The sequence below is a fragment of the Ceratotherium simum genome, chromosome 32 (genome assembly GCF_057802395.1).
Source record: "Ceratotherium simum simum isolate JZ-2026a chromosome 32, ASM5780239v1, whole genome shotgun sequence".
NCBI classification, from domain to species: domain Eukaryota; kingdom Metazoa; phylum Chordata; class Mammalia; order Perissodactyla; family Rhinocerotidae; genus Ceratotherium; species Ceratotherium simum.
In genome coordinates this window covers 2,446,957-2,467,178 of record NC_141931.1, presented here as the reverse complement: position 1 = coordinate 2,467,178, position 20,222 = coordinate 2,446,957, and the positions used below count along the sequence as shown (strand labels likewise).

The window sequence follows — 20,222 nt, the reverse complement described above, 5'->3', positions numbered from 1 at the left end:
TAACTCCTTGCTTGAATCCATGACCCCTCAACTATAAAACCTCCAGCCCAAGGCTAGGGACTGCCTGACATGAAGGATTTAATTTGGAAATCATGTCTTCTTTTTTGCAAATCTGATGTAATAGAAAATACTTAAATCATTTATGGCTACTAAGAGCAGAGAAAATGGTAACTTCCACAACCAACCAAAGAACAAGACGTAAATCTATGGAGCATGAAAAGGCCTGCTCTCCAGGGCCTGTCTCCTCAGTCACAGGCCTGACTCTGGAAGTGACATCATCTTTCAGAAATGGGAACAAACACCAGCACTGCCCTGGTGTGATACTTGTCGTAAGTTGCAAAAATTACTCCAGGTAGAAATTCCTCACATACACGGTCACCACTGATTCTAGAAATTTTATGTACTTATTTATTCATTCATTCAACAAACATTTATTATCTCAGTCTGGATTTCGCCAGAAGCAGATCCTGAGACAAGGATTCAGGACAGTGGTTTAAGGGAAGCTGCAAGGAACACTGGTAGAGAAGTGGAGATGTGACAGAGGGAAGGAAAGGCAGCCCAGAAGGAGTGTTCTCAAGCCTGTCACCACAGTGGGCAAGGAGTGCTCAACCCCGAGGGCCAGCTCTGGGAGCGGGGGAGGAGGGACTGCAAGGATTCTTGAGCTATGACGTGCCTCCAGGGCTGTTCAACTACAGATCCTGATATCAGGAGGTCTGGGTGGGGCCTGCGATTCTGCATTTCTGACAGGCTCCCAGGGCCTGCCATGCTCCTGGTCTGGGACCACAATCTCAGGGCGAAGGGTATAGACTTAGGCCGAAGTGTTACACCTAAGGGCCACAGGGACTGGAGTACTTGCACACCAGCTTTCTCAGGTCATTGGTTGAAGGCTGCTCTGAGGAGGCATTATTCCGAGACACTTCTGGCAGTTCTGCACAGAGACGCAGGGCTTCCTTCCAAGGCTTCAGAGAGGCCTCAGGCACAGACGCAGAGACTGGCCACTGGAAGGTGGGGGTGCACTGAAGGGATAGGGGCGACCTGTCATCCGTTACACGTACTGGGCACTGACTGTGCACCAGGCAGTCTGCTAGGGATACAGCAGGGAGAAAAGGGTTAACAATGCTGCCGCTGTCAACCTATTATTAAACCATGTGGGATATATCACATAGTAGGTGGCGGTACGTGCAAAGGAGAAAAATAATGCCAAAACGTGGGATAGGAACTGTCACGGTGGGAAGGAGTGCAGTGTACAATGCTGGAGAGTCCTCCTGAAAGGCTGACACTTGAGTAAGGAGGATAAAGGTGCACGTGTGAACCAACCAGTGGACATCTGAGAAAAGGTTATTCCAGGTGGAGGGACAAGCAAGGACAAAGGCTCTAGTAGACCCAGCAGTTCAGGGAACAGGGGCCAGGGCAGCCAGAGTGAAGTCAGCAAAGGAAAGTAGAAGGAACGAGGTCAGAGAGGTTGGGGGGAGGGGTAAATCATGCAGCGTCCAGCAGGTGACTCTAAGGACTTTGGCTTTCACTCTGAGTGACTTGAAAGGCTACTGGGGGTTGAGCAGAGGAGGGAAATAGCATGTCTTCTAGCTGCGGGGTTAAGAATACTCTGTAGGAAGGCAACAGTGGAAGCAGGGAGAGTAGTCGGAAAAATCCAGGAGAGAGGATGGGGCTCTGAAAGGTACTAGGTTATAGATGTGTGTTAAAATCAGACCAAATGGGCTTTTGCTTTTGTGCATTAATAAATGGAATGTAGAGTGTAAGGAAAACAGGAGCCAAGGATTACTCCAAGGTTTTGGACCTAACCAACTGAAAAAACAGAGCTGCCATTATCTGAGAAGGGAAGACAGAAGAGCAGGTCCGGGCGAAATATCCTGAACTGAGTGGTGAGCAAGTGAAGTGTCAGATGCCTGGTTGACCTTCGTGTGAAGAAGAGGGTAGGACTTACAAATTTAGAGTTCAAAGAAGATGCCCAGGCAGGAGATGTGAACCCGGGAGTCATCCGCCCACAGGCTGTACTTAGAGCCTCGAGGCTCTGCTTCCTAAGAATATAAAAATTCTGTGTTACTGAAAAGAGAAAAAGAGAAGAGGCCTAAGGACTGAGCTTGCGGCACTCCCCTATCTGGGGGTCAGAGCACGACACAGAATTGGCATTGGCAAAAGAGACGGCAACGGAGCGGGCAGAGAGGCGATCTCAAAGAAGAGCAGTAATCAACGTGACACGGGCTCCTGGCCGACCAAGGTGAGGCTGAGAATGCACCAGGGAAGACTCACCAATGAAGAGGCCATTGCTGAGCTGGATGAGAGCAGGCTGTGGAGCCAAGGGGGATGAAGGCTTCATTGAAGGCAGCTGAAGAGAGAGCAGGAACGTGGGGACAGTAAATACAAACTTACCGAAGGGTTTGCTGTGACGAGTAAGAGAGAAATGAGGTAGTAGTTGGAAAGGAAGGGAAGACTTTTCTCTAAGACGGAGGAAATCACAGCTAGTATAGGACCAAGTGAGTGATCCAGGAGAGAAGGCATCACGACGAGCGGGAGAGAGGCAAGACTTGAGGAAGCAATGTCCCAGAATAGGCAAGAGAGGATCAGAAGGGCTTTAGGGGGCTTGGCCCTAGCTTAGAGCATGGGTGGCTCATCCACGCTAAACAATGTAAGCACAAAGGTTAACAGGAGACATAGTCATTTCACTCTCATATGAAATTTCATCCAATTTAGTCTTTTGTTTCTAAAGTGGCTAATATTAAACATAGGTCAGAAGAAAGCCATCCAACATTCAATTATGGAAGAGGTAACTTTCCCAGTGAATTCTTTAAAAGACTGTTTGAAAGGATCAAAAAATTACCTTTATATAATAATTTGCAGCTTGATAAAACTACATTGGGAATAACATGTACTTGATCCATTATATTTAATTTAAAAGATATACAGCCTCTAATGGTAACAAATAAAAACATTCAGAAGGAATATTTCCACTATATGTTGTGGTAAATGTCATTAGCCGAGCCTGTCTTCTAGAACGTTTTTCAATGGTGTGATAGTATTTATTTACCCTGTGTTATTAGAGAGTGAATAGTCACTAGCCTTCAATTTTCACATCAATTGCAGAAAAAAAGATTCCATTTTCTACACAGTCTAGAAATGAAATTGACTTAGCACCTCAGAACTGTCAAAAATTTCTTTTATGAAAAGGTTTGCTTTACAGAGACTATAAAGTAGGTGTCATCCTTGACACTTGCATTCTACATGCACGCCGAAGGTCTACGGGAAAGAACATCAGAAAAGGCTCAGAAAGGCCTAGCTGTCATGCCTCGTGCCTCCTCTGGCTTCCTCTGCAGTCAGCTTCAGTGCTGTAGATGTCAGAGATTCTCCATTTAAGACTGCTAACAAGAAAGAGAAGAGCAAATCAGCTACCCTAGGGCTTGCCTTCCTCACAGGCCAGTCTGACACTTATTTTCCTGTGTTAAAAAAGGGAACCTCTGTCTCCATTCAACTTAAAAGAAGCATACATTAAGTCCTTGGGATTTACAAATTCGGAACTTATTCCAAGGAAACCTCCCAGGATGTGTACTTATAAAACAGAGCGGTTCTCTGTCCAGATGACAAACAAGAAAACAAATAAAACTACGCAAAATTGCTCTTTCCAAGTTCTTTCTTTTCCATTACCAACTATTGCTCCTGTGTTTCATTTAGATAGGCATAGTTTTCTACATGTTTATTTTAGCTGCATTCCCTAAATTACCAGCAGGTTTCACAGGGTGCCATTTCATTTTGCCAATGTGAAACTGTCACATTAATCCACAGGGCAATTCAGCCTGACTCATAAGAAACTAAAAGCCTGAGATTTCTGACACGAACACATAGGCAGTGTTACGTGTGCCTCCTTCCTCTAACATAGGTGAGGGCTTTCGCTTGGCAGGGGTGGGGGCAAGGGTGGGACTGCAAACTGCTACCAAGTCAGCGCAGAGTTAAGTCCTCACAGGCATGAAAATCTACAATACTCTTTATTAAATGGTTTTCTTTGTCATCATCACATTTATTTTTAAGTAGGATACAATTCTAACATTCTCAGGAAATAGGGCTAACTATACACCATCTTTGTCTGAAATCCTGAGGGGCCATGAAGAATGGCGAGATTGTGAATTGAGGCTTCTTACAAGCAGAAGGCTTACTCGTGAAGTAAGGACAGCCTGGAATCCACCTGCACTAGCACTGCGAGCTAGGATTACGACTCTTGGCCATGCAGACTCTTTCCAGAAACAGTTTTATACAAGGGTGTGTGCTCTCACTCCCTGTGGCCTCAGCAAACCTTGAGATTACTATTTGCCCAAGTACCTCTACTTTGTGCACTAGAAGAATTTGCTGGGTCAGCCATCCTTGAGCACAAGATATTTATTTTCCTAACCCCCGCTTTCTGTCTAAACTTCCTAACCCATGAAGGGACTAAACTATGCCTCAAAGCCCCTTTCAAACTGGTCCATTTGGTCAGTAACTGATGGGTGACCGTCCCAGCCCACACACCTCACCGCCCTGGGACTGTCAATCTGCCACCTGCCTGTGTCCCCGGCCACCGTGTTACACAGCAAAACCAAGTTGGTACTCTGCATAATCTTGAAAACTCTGATTCTAACATCTGACCTGTGTGTGCTGATGATTTCTGAATACGCCAGCAGCTAGGACTAGGGTTTTCCACTACGAAAAGGGACCAAGAAAAAATGATAGGAAAAAACACTTTTCTGCCTTTTCAAAGCAGTAATTTAAACCCCCAAGCGTGAAAGCAAGATCAAAAAGTTCCAAATTGATTAATATGAAAATTACTAAACCATCAAAACTGCTGATGTCGTAAACAAAATTTGTCAACAGCCACTAAGAATTCGTTAAAAGTAAATTTATTGTTTGTTTGAAAAAAACAACTGTGCAATATGTGCTTCTCAAGACATTTTTGAATCTGGTTTGTTGTTCATCTCTTCTCAGGCTTCAGTTTGGCAAGGCTAAATGAGAAACACGGTACAGACACACGGTTAGTAAGGACAGGTAAGGGACGCAACAATAACTTGTGTTTGTCATTCTCTCAAAAGCCTAAATGGCACAATCCAAACTACAACATTAAGTTTTAAAATCTGATCATGTTCATTGTGTTCTGAAAAATATCGTATTCTAAAAAGGGAAAGATAGCAGTGTATCTGATTTCAACCAAACAAGGTTTCAAACTAAATTATCTATTCCTCTTACAGAACTAAATAAAACAATGCTGCAGGGACCCAGGTAATCATTTTAAATGTAATTGGAGGATTCAATTTTGTGGTAATATTGCAACATCACTTTTGCTCTAGCTGTCCACAGCGGCTGTCTCTCGGCTATCACATATGGACAGCAGCACAGAGTAACTCTGTGAGACGTGCACCATAAGGTCACTTCTAGGAACCCTCCGCTTTAGAGTGCGTACAATTCTATGACATTCAAACAATAGCAATTCTAATTTTTCAGGCAAAGCAATATCAAACTGCACTTATTCCAGGGCTGAAAAAAAAGAGAATACATAATTTTAAATGCTTAAGATCTGAGAATATTGTCTTAAATATAAGATTTTATTATCTTGTTGATTATTTCAATTTGGAGATGGAAACTAAGGCAAAAACATGTTGCTTAATAATGCTGTTGCTTTCCTTTAAAAAATGAATACATTTAAAACACTAAACAACAGATCTCTTTCCTTCTAAAGTACAGACTTAGTTCCCTCTTTCATGACAATTTCATATAATTGCAGAATTCTCAGAAATAGTTTATGGGATTAAATCTGAATTGCCAAGTATCTGAAAATCAAACATACACAAACACTCAGCGTTTCAGACCCTCCCTCCGCTCTTCGCACACAGAGCGAGTACACTAACAAGTCATGGTTACCCGCTCAGTGAGCACACTCGGGCTTCTCAGCCACAAAGCCATTTTAATTAAGGCAACAGGAGCTCCCTACGTGCAAAGAAGATGCAGTACGCACAGGGGAAATGCACATGAACACGAGACACCTGACATTTGTTATCTGACTCCTTACAGATCTACACGTGTGATTCAACACTTGCACTGCAGCAGCTCTTAACACTTCGTACACTCCATAACGTATACACAGAAGACTGATGCACACGACTCACAATACTCTCTCCTAGAGCTGTTTATCAATAATTAAATCATTTTTGTGACTTCTATTCAAAGTGTGAAATAGAAAACCATGTCACCTGTATAGACCGATGAATAAAAACACCTACTCAATGTGCCATGGTTTCCTCTGATATGGTTTTAAAAATATGGTCCCTCTATTTGGCCCTCATGAAATTTAACCAAACATCACAGACAACCTATAGCGGTAGGAATAGTATATGTGTGTGTGTGTCTGTGTGTGGCGGGGAGATGGTGGTAAGCCTGTGAGCCTGTTTTTGAAGGAGAACATTACTTACTTCCTCAAGCGACTAAAGAGAAAAAGCTCATATGCCTAGAAAGCTAGACTCCCAATATCTAATGTCCCTTAGCCTTTCTGTTATCTGAACTGAAAAACAGAAACAAAATTACAACACACACACACACACACACACACACACACTCCCCTCTGCTTTGTACTTCAGGCCTGCATTGGGCAGCCATACTTGAATCTCCTTACAAACTGTTCTAAGAAATGTCTATGCATACACACGTTTTGATTAAGCTATTTAAAAGCAACACTGCTAAGGAAATCACATCTTATTCTTCTTAAAGGAACAAAGTGAAAGGAAGAGACTAATTTTAAAATCTTACCATATTCCTCTATGTTACTAGAAAAAAGAAAACATTAAAGAATCAGCCTGAGACTCTATTAAGTCTCAAATAATTAGATCCGGTAGGTATGGAAGGTAGTTAAAAAATGTTTTGAAAAACTTAACAATGCTTTAAGAGTCTTCTCAAATACTAAGGACATATAATAATGGTGTGAAAGAAGGATTAAGAGCCAATAGTTAATAAAACAAAAACCTTATTTTATGTTTAATAAATTACCCTCAACTCATTTTCAAGGAGCGGAATTTGGCAAGCTTCAACCCTTTCCAGACAGAAAACAGCGATGTTCAACAGAACTAGACAAAAGACTACAACTCTGCTTAAGATATATTTGCATCCTCCATGTGGTGGTGTGCTGCTCTCCTGGGACAAAAAGCTCTCTTTTGTGGAATTCACGCACTCTCACGGTGTAAGTGCTCTCCTCACAGCTGACATCACTATGGGCGGAGCTGGAGGAGCTGAAGTGGCAGACCAGTCTACAGGCCAGCACCACGCCAACAGCACCGGCGTAAACAACCTCAAATGCAGACGTCACGGTAAGATGTAGGACAATAATCAGGAAGTGATGAATTTTGAGTATTAATTACCTTTGATTTTTATAGAACTTATTTAATTTTTAATAATGGCTGTGTTTAACAACCAGTTGGCAAAATTTCCAGAAATCGAACAATTGGCTCTCACAAGCCAACATGGGCTGACTCTAGCAAACCGTTGATGCCAGGTACCTGAAAAGTGTGGTCACCTGTGACTTTCCTAATAGTCATTCTTAAACACTGGGAGAATATGAGCTTAGTTTTTAGGGAAAAACCTTCAGCCACTGCACCTAAACATAAATTGATTTTCAAGAATATGCAGGCCTTGGAAGTTACAAATGGCTCAACTTCTTTATCACAAATCTGGCTTTCACTACAAGTTATAGGTATTAATCTATAGAATTTGATCTAGAGAAAACATCATATAGTGTTTTATAGGACTTTTAGCAAAAAGGGGGTTGGGTTGGGTTGCGTTTTGGGGTCACTTTGAAACAATATATATTTCTTCATGTCCCCCCCACTCTCCACTCTTCTGGCCCCCAAAAGAAAACTCTACTACCATAAGGCCTCTCTTCTTCTGGAGTTACAAGTTCCAGAAAAAACAATTTATAATTAAAATAATTGATAAATTATAAAATAATTTATAAACGAACTAGAAGTTTATTTTTTATTCCATGAGAAGAACAGAGCACTGTATCTATCAGATAAATGTTAGCTGATGAATGAAAACTAACAAGCCATTAGCTTCAATAAGACTTCACGAGAGCCCCTGGAAATGAGACTGTGCTACAAGTCGGATGGTAAGTCTCAGCAGAGGCTTCCTCCTATTTCGTGTTCTCTAATTTAAAGAAGACAGTTGTACAAACTTTTTAAATTTTAATTGATGGGCAATAGTCTTATTTCTGTGCATTATGTAGGTGCCAGTTTATGAGCTGTCAGTTTGCATATATGGAATTAAAAGCCCCCTGACTAACACAGAAACTGAAATAAAGTGGCAGTTAGAGCAATTTCATTCCATAAGTGTCCTTGGACATGGAATATAATGAAGAAAGATGATCTGACCGAAAATGCATTCAAAGGAGCAGTATATAAACAAGGAAAACTCTAATGTAAAGGTATGAAAATCCCAAAGGTTCTGCATCATTGGAGATGGAAATCCAATCATATTTAAATTAAAGCTGGTCCTGCTAAGAGGCCAGGCTTCGTGTTATCTGGTCCACAGCTGACCTCCTCCACGCACTTGGCTTCATCAGACATCTACAGAACACATCTGTTGTGTTGTGTAGCCTGCAGGCTGGGCCATGAGTCCTTGACTTAGAGGCTTGACTTATCTATAACTCCCTGAGTTATTGAGGGCAACCTCAGGACTATAAATCAAGGAATTCTATGAAAATAAAAACTCGTTCACATTTGGCAATTAAAAGAAAGTTGAAAGGAAAGGATTCATAATGCAGGATAATGACTTTTTGCAGAGTCAAGTGGCTATGCTGTATGTTTTCCATTTTAAACCATCATCTTGATATGTTTAGGGGTTTAATTTATGGAACAATCAAGCATTCTTTATATTTAACATTAAATACCTGAATATTATAAATCACCTCAGATGAACATTTATGGGGGAGTTTCACTGCAACTTCTGAAGAACTTGTCACTTTTATTGTCTAGCAATGATTTGTAAAAAATGATATGCTAAGTAATCCTAGAATATAATTTAGGGACACAAAAACAACTGTCAGGAAACAGCCTGAGACTACGTTTAATGAAATCTTTACAGACTGAATTAATAAGTATTAAATTAATCAACACAGCTTAATTGAAGCTCTATTTGTACCATTTTTTATTAGACTTGTTATTAATGAACCTTTAAATGCTACCACTAACTTGAGCTCTACGTTAAATTTAAATAATGAACCATTGTTCACACACACAAAAGAACAAACACTGCTTTAATAGTCCTTTGTCTTCATGGGGCTTTAACCCTTACACACAGCTAAGAGAGACTGGTCTCTCCTTCCTCTCAACAGTTATTTACATGGTTGGCAAGATATCGTCTTTAAGGCTGCTAAAATGGTCTGAATTAACTCAGGTGAAATCCCTGAGAAAGTAAAAATGCAGGAGCTAAGACTGGAAATTAGAAAAGAATTTTGGTTGACCTCAAAGATAGTATTTTCAAATGTGTGCTTCTAGTATTTTTTGTTAACCTGACACTCACACGTTTCCGGATGATTGGGTATGGGTTTGGGTTTGGGTTGGTGAACACTTACCTGAACATGTCTCCCAAACCCTTGAGCATTCCCTTCTTGGCTTTCATTTTATCCTTTTCCTTCTCTCTCTCTCTCTTTTTCTCTTTTCCAGTTTTATCCTTTCTCCTCTCAGTCTTATCACCTTTCTCTTGGTTTCCATTCATTTGTCTCTCCAGAGAATGTGAAGGCTGGTCGCTGGCTGTGGATACAGACTCTCTCCCTGATCGTGAACTCTCCTCTGTGTCTTCTTCCACTTCGGAGGAAAAAAAAAAAAAGATAAGGACTACAGTGAACCAAAGGAACAAAAAGAAGGAGGTCAACATATATGTGAGGATTTTACTTTTCTACACTTTCTACAGTCGTAAGGCCCTGCCACCTGCCATCAACATGGACTGCAATGCTGTTTACTTTTGAATAGAATTAGAACGGAATCCATGATGTGGGTGATTACTATGCACATGTGTCTCCCTAGGTGAAGAGGATGTGCCAATAGTAAGAGAGAAGCAGCTTCCTAGCCAGACGCTGATTCACTCGTGGTAACACCCTCCTTGACACAGAGCATGCACTGGTGGCGGGATGAGCAGGCCCTCCTCACACAGCGCAAACCCCTCAGGGTCCTGTGCACTATATTTGCAAAATGAAAAGAACACAAGCAGCACCTCCCTAAGTGCCTGCTTTCCTCTTAGGTAAGGACAGTGTAGGCCCACTCTAGCTCCTCATTAATTTGTTAAGCTGGGCTATTCACTAATAAGCAAACCAATGTCAGCACGAGGATGTCTATCCTCAGGCTCCGAAATATGTCCACGTGTCATTTCTGCACACAGAAGACTGGGTCTTCAAAGCCTCTGTAACTTCTCCTTATATTGTCATTATATAAGGCGAACATCATAAAAATGCTACTATGGGTTCTAATCCGAAATAATTTTGCACATCCATCTACACAACGGCAGGTGAACAGAGGCAGATGGAGCCATGAAAATGTGTAAATCAATAACCTCACACTCCTCTGAACTTTGCAGATGAAAGAGCTACTTACTAATAACAACATTCTGCCCTTTGAACCAACACCTAGTGAGCATACGGTCTAAGGGCACCTCAACACCCCCAACTTCTTACATTTGAAAGAATGACAAGTAACTAGAGTAAGTTTGCACCTACCAAAAGAATTTTAAGAATTTCTATATTAAGTAAGAAACAAAAGATGCATATGTTAGCCATTCTCACAAATCTTTTCAGAGATTGGTTGCCTAAGGTTTTCTTCTAAATATCATAAGAATTATTGGGGCTTCAGGTTACTCCTTGAATTCTAAGATTATTTTTTTTTTCTGCATCAACAAATAAACTATGAATCAGTGTTATGGAGCTCACTTTTAACACAGAACCAAACAGAACAGTTAACCCTCTTCCAATCTTTCACAAAGAACTGACCTCTAAATCAAGTTAATATATCTTCAAGTGAAATTCAGTCTTGCCTCTCTACCAGCAAGGGGCACCTGAGTTAGCAATACACAATATCAAGAGTATATAAGACCAGCTAAAACAATCTCCGTATCTTAGTGTTCTGCTATTAAACCCTCACAAATATGAGAAGAAACTATCAAACGATGGTGTGACCATGGCCAAGTAATAGTTTTAAAAAAATGCCAGCTATTTAGCATAAATACAAAAAAAGGTGTAGAATTCTTTTTTGTTGACACATTTAGTTAAAAACAAGAGCCAACGTATTTCCCAACCCAGCAGGTCATGCCTTAGGAACAGCCAAAGAATAAAAATGTCACCGTGTCTAAATCCAGAAGGTAATCCGCAAGGTATTTTGGAGGTCATTTAGACCAACCTCTTCCGTTTCTTGCTGAGGAAACAGAGAGGTTTGGGGCCAGCCCACTCCCAGTCTCGGGCTCCTTCTACTATTATATTCTGTACAGTTGTACTTCAGCAAGACCTTCATGCATTTCTTTGATCAACTCTGTTTGTGACTGCTCAATTCCACGCTTCATACAGCAAGCATTTGGGTAATCTATCATCCAGTCACTGCACAGTCTGCCCAGAAGATAATTCCAGCCGTCAGCATTGCATTTCAGAAACCTATTGTCAATCCTGTGTGGTCATTTAATGCTGTGACTTGTGGCTCATATTGATGAAATCACTCAAGAAGCTGGGTCAAATGTGCACAGTGACTTTAGGACTGGCTAGCAACTGTCGGGAGAGAGGGAGAATCTCCCTCTGCCCTTTTCCTTAAGGTTCTTATGGCTGGCCAAATAATTAACAAGACAGGTTAGCAGGAGAAAATAAAAGTTTAATAACATGTATACATGGGAGAAAGCAGGGACACTGCATTTCTCAACACGATAGCAGAAATTTTCATCTTAAATACCGTCTTCACCTAAAGACAGAGGAGGATGTTGGGGATGGGAGGTGTCAGTTACAGGAGATTACCACTAAAGCACTGTAAACAAGAGTAAGGTTATTATGCAGATATAAGGCCTCACCTTTTACATTGCTAAGTTTCTAGAAATGAGGTCATCCCTCCTCTTCCCAATAGAGAGAGGGAGATACCTTTACAAATGGAGATTTCCCTTATAAATGTAAATGTTTGTCTGGCAACTCCTTGCAGGGCCACCCAGAGAATGTGGCCAGAGACAGAACTTCTGATAAGATGGGCTTGTTGGTGCCTTTTCTATTGTAACGTCTATTTTACATTATATTACAGCCATCAGATAGAAGATCTGTTCCAGGAAGGAGTTACTATGTGAAATTCTTTAGGCAGTTAGTGGGGGAGGTCAAATGTCCTCAGAGAAAACAACCAAGGTAAAGAGATAGATTTCAGGGTGGCCAAATCTTGATCTCCCACACAACCATACAAATGACTTCAGAAAGGTTGGCCCCCCTCTGTACTGGGTTATCTAATTGTGAGCCACTCTCTTCCTCTAAGGGACACACCAGCTTTTAAAAAAATTGCTTCTTTTCCTCTCTGTCAATTAATATATAAATAGGAATTGTGCAGGTTTATTAGAGGAAGCCAGTTACAACTTTCAGATGAGGCTTGCTAGTGAAAATCCATAGCTTTAAAATGAAGGCTGTAATTTTTCACAGTCTACACAAAGCAGGGAAAGAATATCCTGGCCTACTGGCCCAATGGCTAGCCTTTTCAAATGAGAGCTCCCCAAGAGAAATATAGCTTAAGCAGGTTTGCAGCACCTTGTCTAACACCCTTGAACACGGCTGAGCTCCAACTGATTGCAAACCACTGCTTCAACCTTGTGGGAAATGAGTATGGCCTCAACTTTGAGATAATCGACCAAATAATTATAAAAACTCAAAAGAGTTTTCGGGAGCTATGAAACCTAGATCTGTTGGTATACTCAAGCGAGATAAATGGATGCTAGTGAATTTCCTAAAGTTCCCACATGCAAGACTCTTTTTACCTATACTTCCATAGCTTTATGTACAAACTGCTATAATCACATTTTTCATACATTGTGATTACATGTCTGTCTCTGGTTCTCTAAAATGAGGACTGCCGGGCAGACAGCAGCCGCTTATAAACGGTGATTTAAATGAAAGACTACTGGTAAACCTGACTCATGACTTGATCCCAACCAACTAAACTTTTATCCAATCTCTGGGTATCATCATTCCTCTGGCTTCAGAACAATGCCTGCTCTCCTCTAATTAAGTCTGACAAAACCAGCCACACCCAACTACAGTGACACCAGGAATGTGCACTGTACTTGGTTGAGCTTTAGTCAGTTTCTGGTATATTTTAATGCTATTATTGTTAGTGCCATATGTATCATCTAATGGATTTTATAACCCTCGACAATGTCTGAAACTATAAACAAAAAAACGAGCTCAATAAATGTAAATGACTTAGTCTTCCACAGCAACCATTATCATAAATCATGAATGGAACTATCAATAGCAATTCTGCTAGTTTTCTGCCTAATAGTTTTGGCAGAAGGACAAGGGGCATATGTCTGCTCTTGGCTCCGTAACAGGATAAAGGCAGTGCCTTCACAACTAACTATACGCTGAAGTCGTATTTGTTGCCAATTCTTTTCATATTCACAATAATTTTCCACTGCATGTAATACAACTTATTTTCTAAATTGGGTGAAACAGAGAAAATTAGTATTAAATAATTTATTAATTTTGGGTTTTGTAACCTCATTTTATAAAATCAAAAATCCTAGCTTAGTTTCCTGCCCCAAGCAAGTGGACTGTTTTAAAAGGATACTTGCACATTTGAGAATTCTTTATGTTTATTCTGAACATTCTAATTTAGATAATGCATTATCATAGAAACTCTTCTGGGGGTGGACTGATTTAACTAATCCCCTTGAATGCCAACTAATTAAAAACATTTAGCAATATGTGGCTTCATATGTACAAACATAAGATGTTCTTTTAGAGTATCACATTATATATGCTTCAAACTCTAAAACTATTTGATAGAAAAAATAAGAATCTCTCACTTTACCCTGTCCCTAAGCAGAATTACTGTAGTTTTAAAAAGTTTAAATAAATTGGTTACACCTGTTTAATTTTAAAATATGTATATATTCAAGGTCACTGATATACTAGTCAGATTTTTTTTTTTAAGTTTTAAAACCAATCTTTGTACAGTGGGTTTTATGTATCTTTATAATAAGGTACATAAAATATTTTCATTCCCTTAAACTAAGAAAATTTTTAAAAATCACATTAACAGTTTTTCAAGTAAGAGAAGTACTGGTACTATATTAGCAGTAAATGGCTTGATCTATTGTGTTCATACAGTAAATTATAATGCAAGAACTAATCATAAACCTGCATTTAGATAATTTACTATTTAAATGCTACATAAATTTGACATCTATTTCTCTTTAATTTTGCTCATCTTTACAGACTATTTGCTTTCCTTTTGCAGATAGTCCACACAAAGAAAGATGATTATCTCCTTCCAAACAAACAGAAATTTCTATTTTTGACTAACATTTCTGCCTGTTTTAACATGCTCTATACACCGAACTATCAGCTACTTTCCCACATAATTACCTATAAAAGACAGATACTTTCAAGTTTCTCTTTTTAAAGAAGGTATAACACGAAGCTGCCTATTTCTCTTTAATGCAGCACAGTCATTCCGCAATTAAGACATACCTAATTACCATGTTTTCAACAGATGCAAATGTAGCTCAATTAAAATTCTGGTCCATGTTACAAATTAAGCTACTCAACTCTGCAAGGTATCACATTAGGACTGGGTCACAAAGAAGTTTGGAAAAGATTGGGCACTTATATGTTAATGATTATGGAGAAAATGACCTTAGGTTTCAATTCAAACTCAAAGTTAGGCAGCTTCTGCCATAAATAAATATTTCTATCTAGTCACCACAAACATTTTACTGTCAAAAGTTGACTGTAACCCACGTGGTCATTAGAGTCTTTTACTTTTCAATGAAAAGTGGTGCTACTGTTGATACTGCAATGATCTCTGTCGGTTGCTTATCCAAAATCCATCTCTCCCTTTCTTCTTCCTAATGGAGCTCTGACCGTGGTCAGGAATGCAATCTATCTCCAAGGGGTGAATTCATTATTAGATTTATACCAACCTATGGGTAGAAAGCCCCTATTGACTTATTAGTCCAATGTTCTTAGTTAAAGAATGGCCCCATCACCGGCCCTGTGGCTTGGTGGTTAAGTGCGCACGCTGCGATGCTGGTGGCCCGGGTTCGGATCCCGGGTGCGCATCGAGGCACCACTTCTCCGTTCATCCTGAGGCCGAGTCCCGCATACAGCAACTAGAAGGATGTGCAGCTACGACATACAACTATCCACTGGGGCTTTGGGGGGAAAAAATAAAATAAATAAAATCTTTAAAAAAAAAAAAAAAAAAGAATGGCCCCATCAGCCTGAATGGACATAGTCCATGCTTGGGGAGCTGTCTCACTCCCTTCTGCTGGATCTGAATAAGAAAGTAAAAGGCCTCTGAGCCCTGCCATTACCCTCCGGATAAGCCAAATTGTGGACAGCACAGCAGAGGGGTAGAAAGATGTTGGGTCTTTGATAACACTACTAGGCTATGGAATCAATAATCTCCGAAGCTTCCCCACTCTAGAACGCAGTTATATAAACGGTGTGTTTCCTTATGGTTTGAGCTGGTCTGAGTTGGATTTTCCATTAAACGAAGCTGAAAGCATCCTAATAGGTACATTGTATAAATCAAACTTCAGAGGTGCTGTGGAACATCTGCAGTGCCATTTATCACAAATGTAAGGTCTAGCAGTTAAGGTCATTCTAGGCAGCTCTGACAATTTTACTAGAATTAGATTTTTTCAGACTTGTTACTACAGTTAAATGAATTGTTCAATAGGTATAAATAGAGAAACACAAAACAAAAATGATAATATTCTTATTCACCAGTAAACAAGTACTCTCCACTGAGGGCACAGCCCAAAGAAGCACCATTAAATATTTGTTGAGTGAATGACAGAATGATTGAACAAAAAGCCAATCATAAGAAAAACTATTCTTTATTGCTCCCTATTTATAAAGAACTACCCTCAGTATTAGAAATATCTAATGATAGAAATACATATTCTTGGGTCTAGTGGTTAAGTTTGGTGCGCCTTGCTTCAGTGGCATGGGTTTGGTTCCCAGGTGCGGACCTACACCACCCGTCAGCAGCCATGCTGTGGCAGCGACCCACATTCAAAATAGAGGAAGATTGGCAACAGATGTTAGCTCAGGGCGAATCTTCCTCAGCAAAAAAAAGAAAAAAGAAATACATAGTTTTGAGTAATTTACAATTCACTTTGGAGACAAAGGATTAAACATAATAGTTGTACACAGGATGACTCAGTCTTCAGAATCTATCTTCTTAAAACAAAACTTAGAAAGTTAAAATGAGACATCAGTAATGGAAAATTTCAGTAGACTTAGGAAATCTACTGACCATGCCCAATTTCTATTGATTAAAGTTAGGTAAAAAAACAATGTAATAAAAATACATGAGGACTGGACTCCCAGGCACTGCAAAGTCCTCTGTAGGATTTGAGAACTTGGGGGACATAAATATTATTTTTGTTTCTTATTTTAGTTGAATATTTTTGACTTTGGAAAAGGAACTAAGATGTAGGAAATGAACAGCTAGGGATACAGATGGTGTCGAATAACAAGTTCTGCTTCTCTGGACTCTGACTTTTAACATCAGAATGACGAGCTCTTGGCAATGAAAAAACTTAGATTTCTTAAAGCTGAAAAAAAAGAAAAATCCCACACATACAAAGCTGGCAAGAAACATGAAGAATTAAGAAGCTTTAATCCTAAACTGTGCAGTGGGAATAATAACTGACACGATGAAGAACCAAGCGTATGACCGTGAAAGGAGAAAGAGAGATGAAGGCAGGCGACGTTTTTCAGTGGTATTAGCACCTAGAGGAAAGTTCAGATACATGATTCCTCAGACACTCTGTTCTAAAAGTAGATTTATTTCATTAAAAAAAAAAATCCTCCTAGTTTATGTTGGGGTAAGGAGTTTAAGACTTATTACCAAACACCATTCTTCACTTCTACTTTACATTTGAAACTTCTCTTTAATGATTCCCCCTAAATGAAACAGGTAAAATGCTCCTGAAGATGATGGTAGAATGTGACCTCCATCATCCCTCCCTTCCCAAGAGAACACTACAGAACAAGTACCGTGAGGGTCCCACCCTCAATTTTCTGAACCCTTGCAAATTCGCTTTCAGTGTCCAGTTGATTTTTACATCCAAATGATGGTCCTCAATGGATAGTGTTTCCTGTTCATGGGGACAATGTATAGTGAAGCTAAAGGTTTTCCTTTCAACAGACCAAATAGACTGGTTACACAATCGAAATGGAACTCATAAACCCCGCTGTTGGAATTGCCATTAAAAATTTTAAACAAGGAGTGAGCTTGGTGTCAAATGTATGTTTTGTTTTTTTTTAAAGATTTTATTTATTTATTTATTTTTCCCCCAAAGCCCAAGTAGATAGTTGTATGTCGTAGCTGCACATCCTTCTAGTTGCTGTATGTGGGACGTGGCCTCAGCATGGCCAGAGAAGCGGTGCGTCAGTGCGCGCCCGGGATCCCAACCCGGGCTGCCAGCAGCGAAGCACGCGCACTTAACTGCTAAGCCACGGGGCCGGCCCTGTATGTTTTAACAATATAGAAAATATTATTAATAGTGTCAAAAAAAGATATTCCAGGCCACTGCTCTCTTTTAAATGGAAAAACAAAAACAAAAATAACATAAAAATGTGCAAATGTTATGAAATACTGAATGGCTATAAGGCTCTATTTTGCTATTTTTTGAGAAATCAAAATGACTTGTCCCCCAAAAGCCAGTGTTCTTAACTCCCATGCCATGCAACCCATATTGGGGGGGACTCACAAAAATTTATTGATGTGGGGTAAAAAGATATTTTATACTAACAATTCTCAGATACATTCTATATAATCAATTAGGGCTTTAGGAAGTCAAGAGAAAACTAGTTTGCTTGGGAAAAAGTTTCTTGAAGGAGGAAGAAGAGGAAGAGGAAGGAAGAAGACAGCCTAACGTACACATGAGAGGGTACTAGGAAAGTTCGGGGGCAATAAGATGATACACCTCACGGAGAGTGTCTGGTCTGGGCAAGAATGCATGAGGAAGCTTGAAGGACTTTGAGAACAGGAATGTGATTACAGAGCTTATTCAGCAAATCTAGAGATAGCAGGACCAGCTAGGAGATCCTAAGAGTAACTTCAGATACTAAATAATGAGGATTTGGGCTAGATGGGACAGAAGGAGTGGAATTAGGAGATTTCATGGGGAAAAATTAAGAAAGCTTGGTAATGGAGTTGTTACACAGTGAGATGATGATTCTAAGTTTCTGAGCCTGGAAGTGCTAATGAGAAAAACCACATCATCATCATCCATCTTTACGTGTGGGACGCTAAGCGTGTAAACGCAGTTTCTTCCTTTGCTCTGGCACTGCCAAGCCTCATTACTCACCTGGATTATTGCGTTACTGTCAAAAATCTTATCTTCTTGCTACCAACACTGCTACTTACCGTCTCCTTCCCAATAACTCGTCCTCTATCCTAAGGCCGCAACAACCATATTCTTTTACTTGCAATTCTTCAAATGCTCTTTAAGGTCCTCAGTACAAAACACAAATCATTTAAACAAGGCTGTCTGTGATCTGTTCTCTGCCTACATCCTAAATCTCATTCCGCCACCATGCTCTCACCTGCACTACAACCTTAACAGAACTATGGCAGCCCAGAGATGGTCCCCGCTCCATGTGCTCTTTGTGTTCCCTACTCACTCAGCTGGAGACCACTCAAGTAACGGCACTTGCCTTCTCCACACACCTCCCTTTCCACTTTAATTCCACACAGGCTGAGTGGGTACCCCACCGTTTGGTGCCATGGTAATCTGTGCACTATAATGGCCCTCAACCACACAGCTTCTCAAGTGTGAGTTTATCCATCGGGTTAAATCACCCCCTGACCCCTCAGGAACTTACAGCCTAAATATCAGATTTTAGGTGCCACAATTCATTAATACACACTTAAATACGTTAAAGTAGTTGTAGTGTAATGGGCTTTCCGGAACATTTGGAAGTTTAATATTCTAGAAAAATCTAGAAAAATATTCTATGAATCAGAAGGTATACATTCTATCACTCAGTTCCTAAGTACGATCTTAGTTAACTATTTAAAGACTTTTTCCTTATTAAAAAAATGGTTAAAATGAGGATTCTACAATTCAAACACTTCAGCTGAGACTTGTCATTTTACTTTTAGCTTAAGTTACTTTTCACTTAGAAAAAAAATGTAAGGAATAGCTTTGGCTATTTCACATGCTTACAACCATACTACCTTCAGAAACTTCCTAAAATTAATTGAAGCTCTCATCTTAAACTGCACATGATATTTAAGTACACACATTGGCATAAAAAGATAGGAATAGTTATTCCTATTTCTAGTATTTTAGAACACATATTTTTACAGATCAACATCCAATTATCCACTAAAATAGATTAACCAAACAGGAAATCTTTTACAAAGTACTTTGATTTTGAAACCCATATCCTAAATTCTTTCACAGTAGATTTACTGTAATCTAATGGGTTTTGCTTAGGATAAAATTAGACCTAGTCTGCGTTATTTTTGCTCAAATAGGTGGCAACGAAACGTGGCTAGAAGCATGCAGAATGCTGAGAGTAGAAAACCTAAGGTATCATATGCAATATGCTATTTTGTAGTTAATATAAAAAACAAAAAAATTCCCCTGGAAGCTCTCATATTAGCTAATTTACTAACATAAATTTAGTTCCTTCAAATCTCAAACTGCTAACCTAAGTTAAGTATACAATAGAGCAATGCTTTTTTCTTATCTCCTCATAAGAGTAGTATAAAAAAGTATGCAAGCTACTCTAAATGCAATTTGTCTCCATGTTTTCACATTTAAAATTATAAACTGGATATATCTTAAAATCAATGGGTATAATTAATAAGATAGCATTTGGTTTTGTTGTGTTTCACCTCCTCGACCCCAACAAAAAGCTATTACTGATAGTAAGGCTTACAATTTGACAACTTTTAATTTAGAAAAAAATGGGACAATATATTTTTCAAAAAGAAAACAAGGCAATGTTATTG

At 39.6% G+C, this 20,222-nt stretch overlaps 1 protein-coding gene across 19 annotated transcripts in view; it reads right to left on the bottom strand.

Moving 5' to 3' along the window:
* The window catches only part of PARD3 (par-3 family cell polarity regulator), a 623,149-nt gene that overhangs the window by 183,100 nt on the left and 419,827 nt on the right, over positions 1 to 20,222 (bottom strand). For 17 of the 19 annotated variants that reach the window (XM_087420636.1, XM_087420634.1, XM_087420623.1 and 14 more), the window contains one exon: positions 9,593 to 9,824. In XM_087420636.1, the coding sequence (XP_087276762.1) occupies positions 9,593 to 9,824 (232 nt within the window). Of the gene's footprint in view, positions 1 to 4,864; positions 4,983 to 9,592; positions 9,825 to 20,222 lie in introns of those variants that run through there. The other 2 variants (XM_087420638.1, XM_087420637.1) reach the window with 1 other exon arrangement.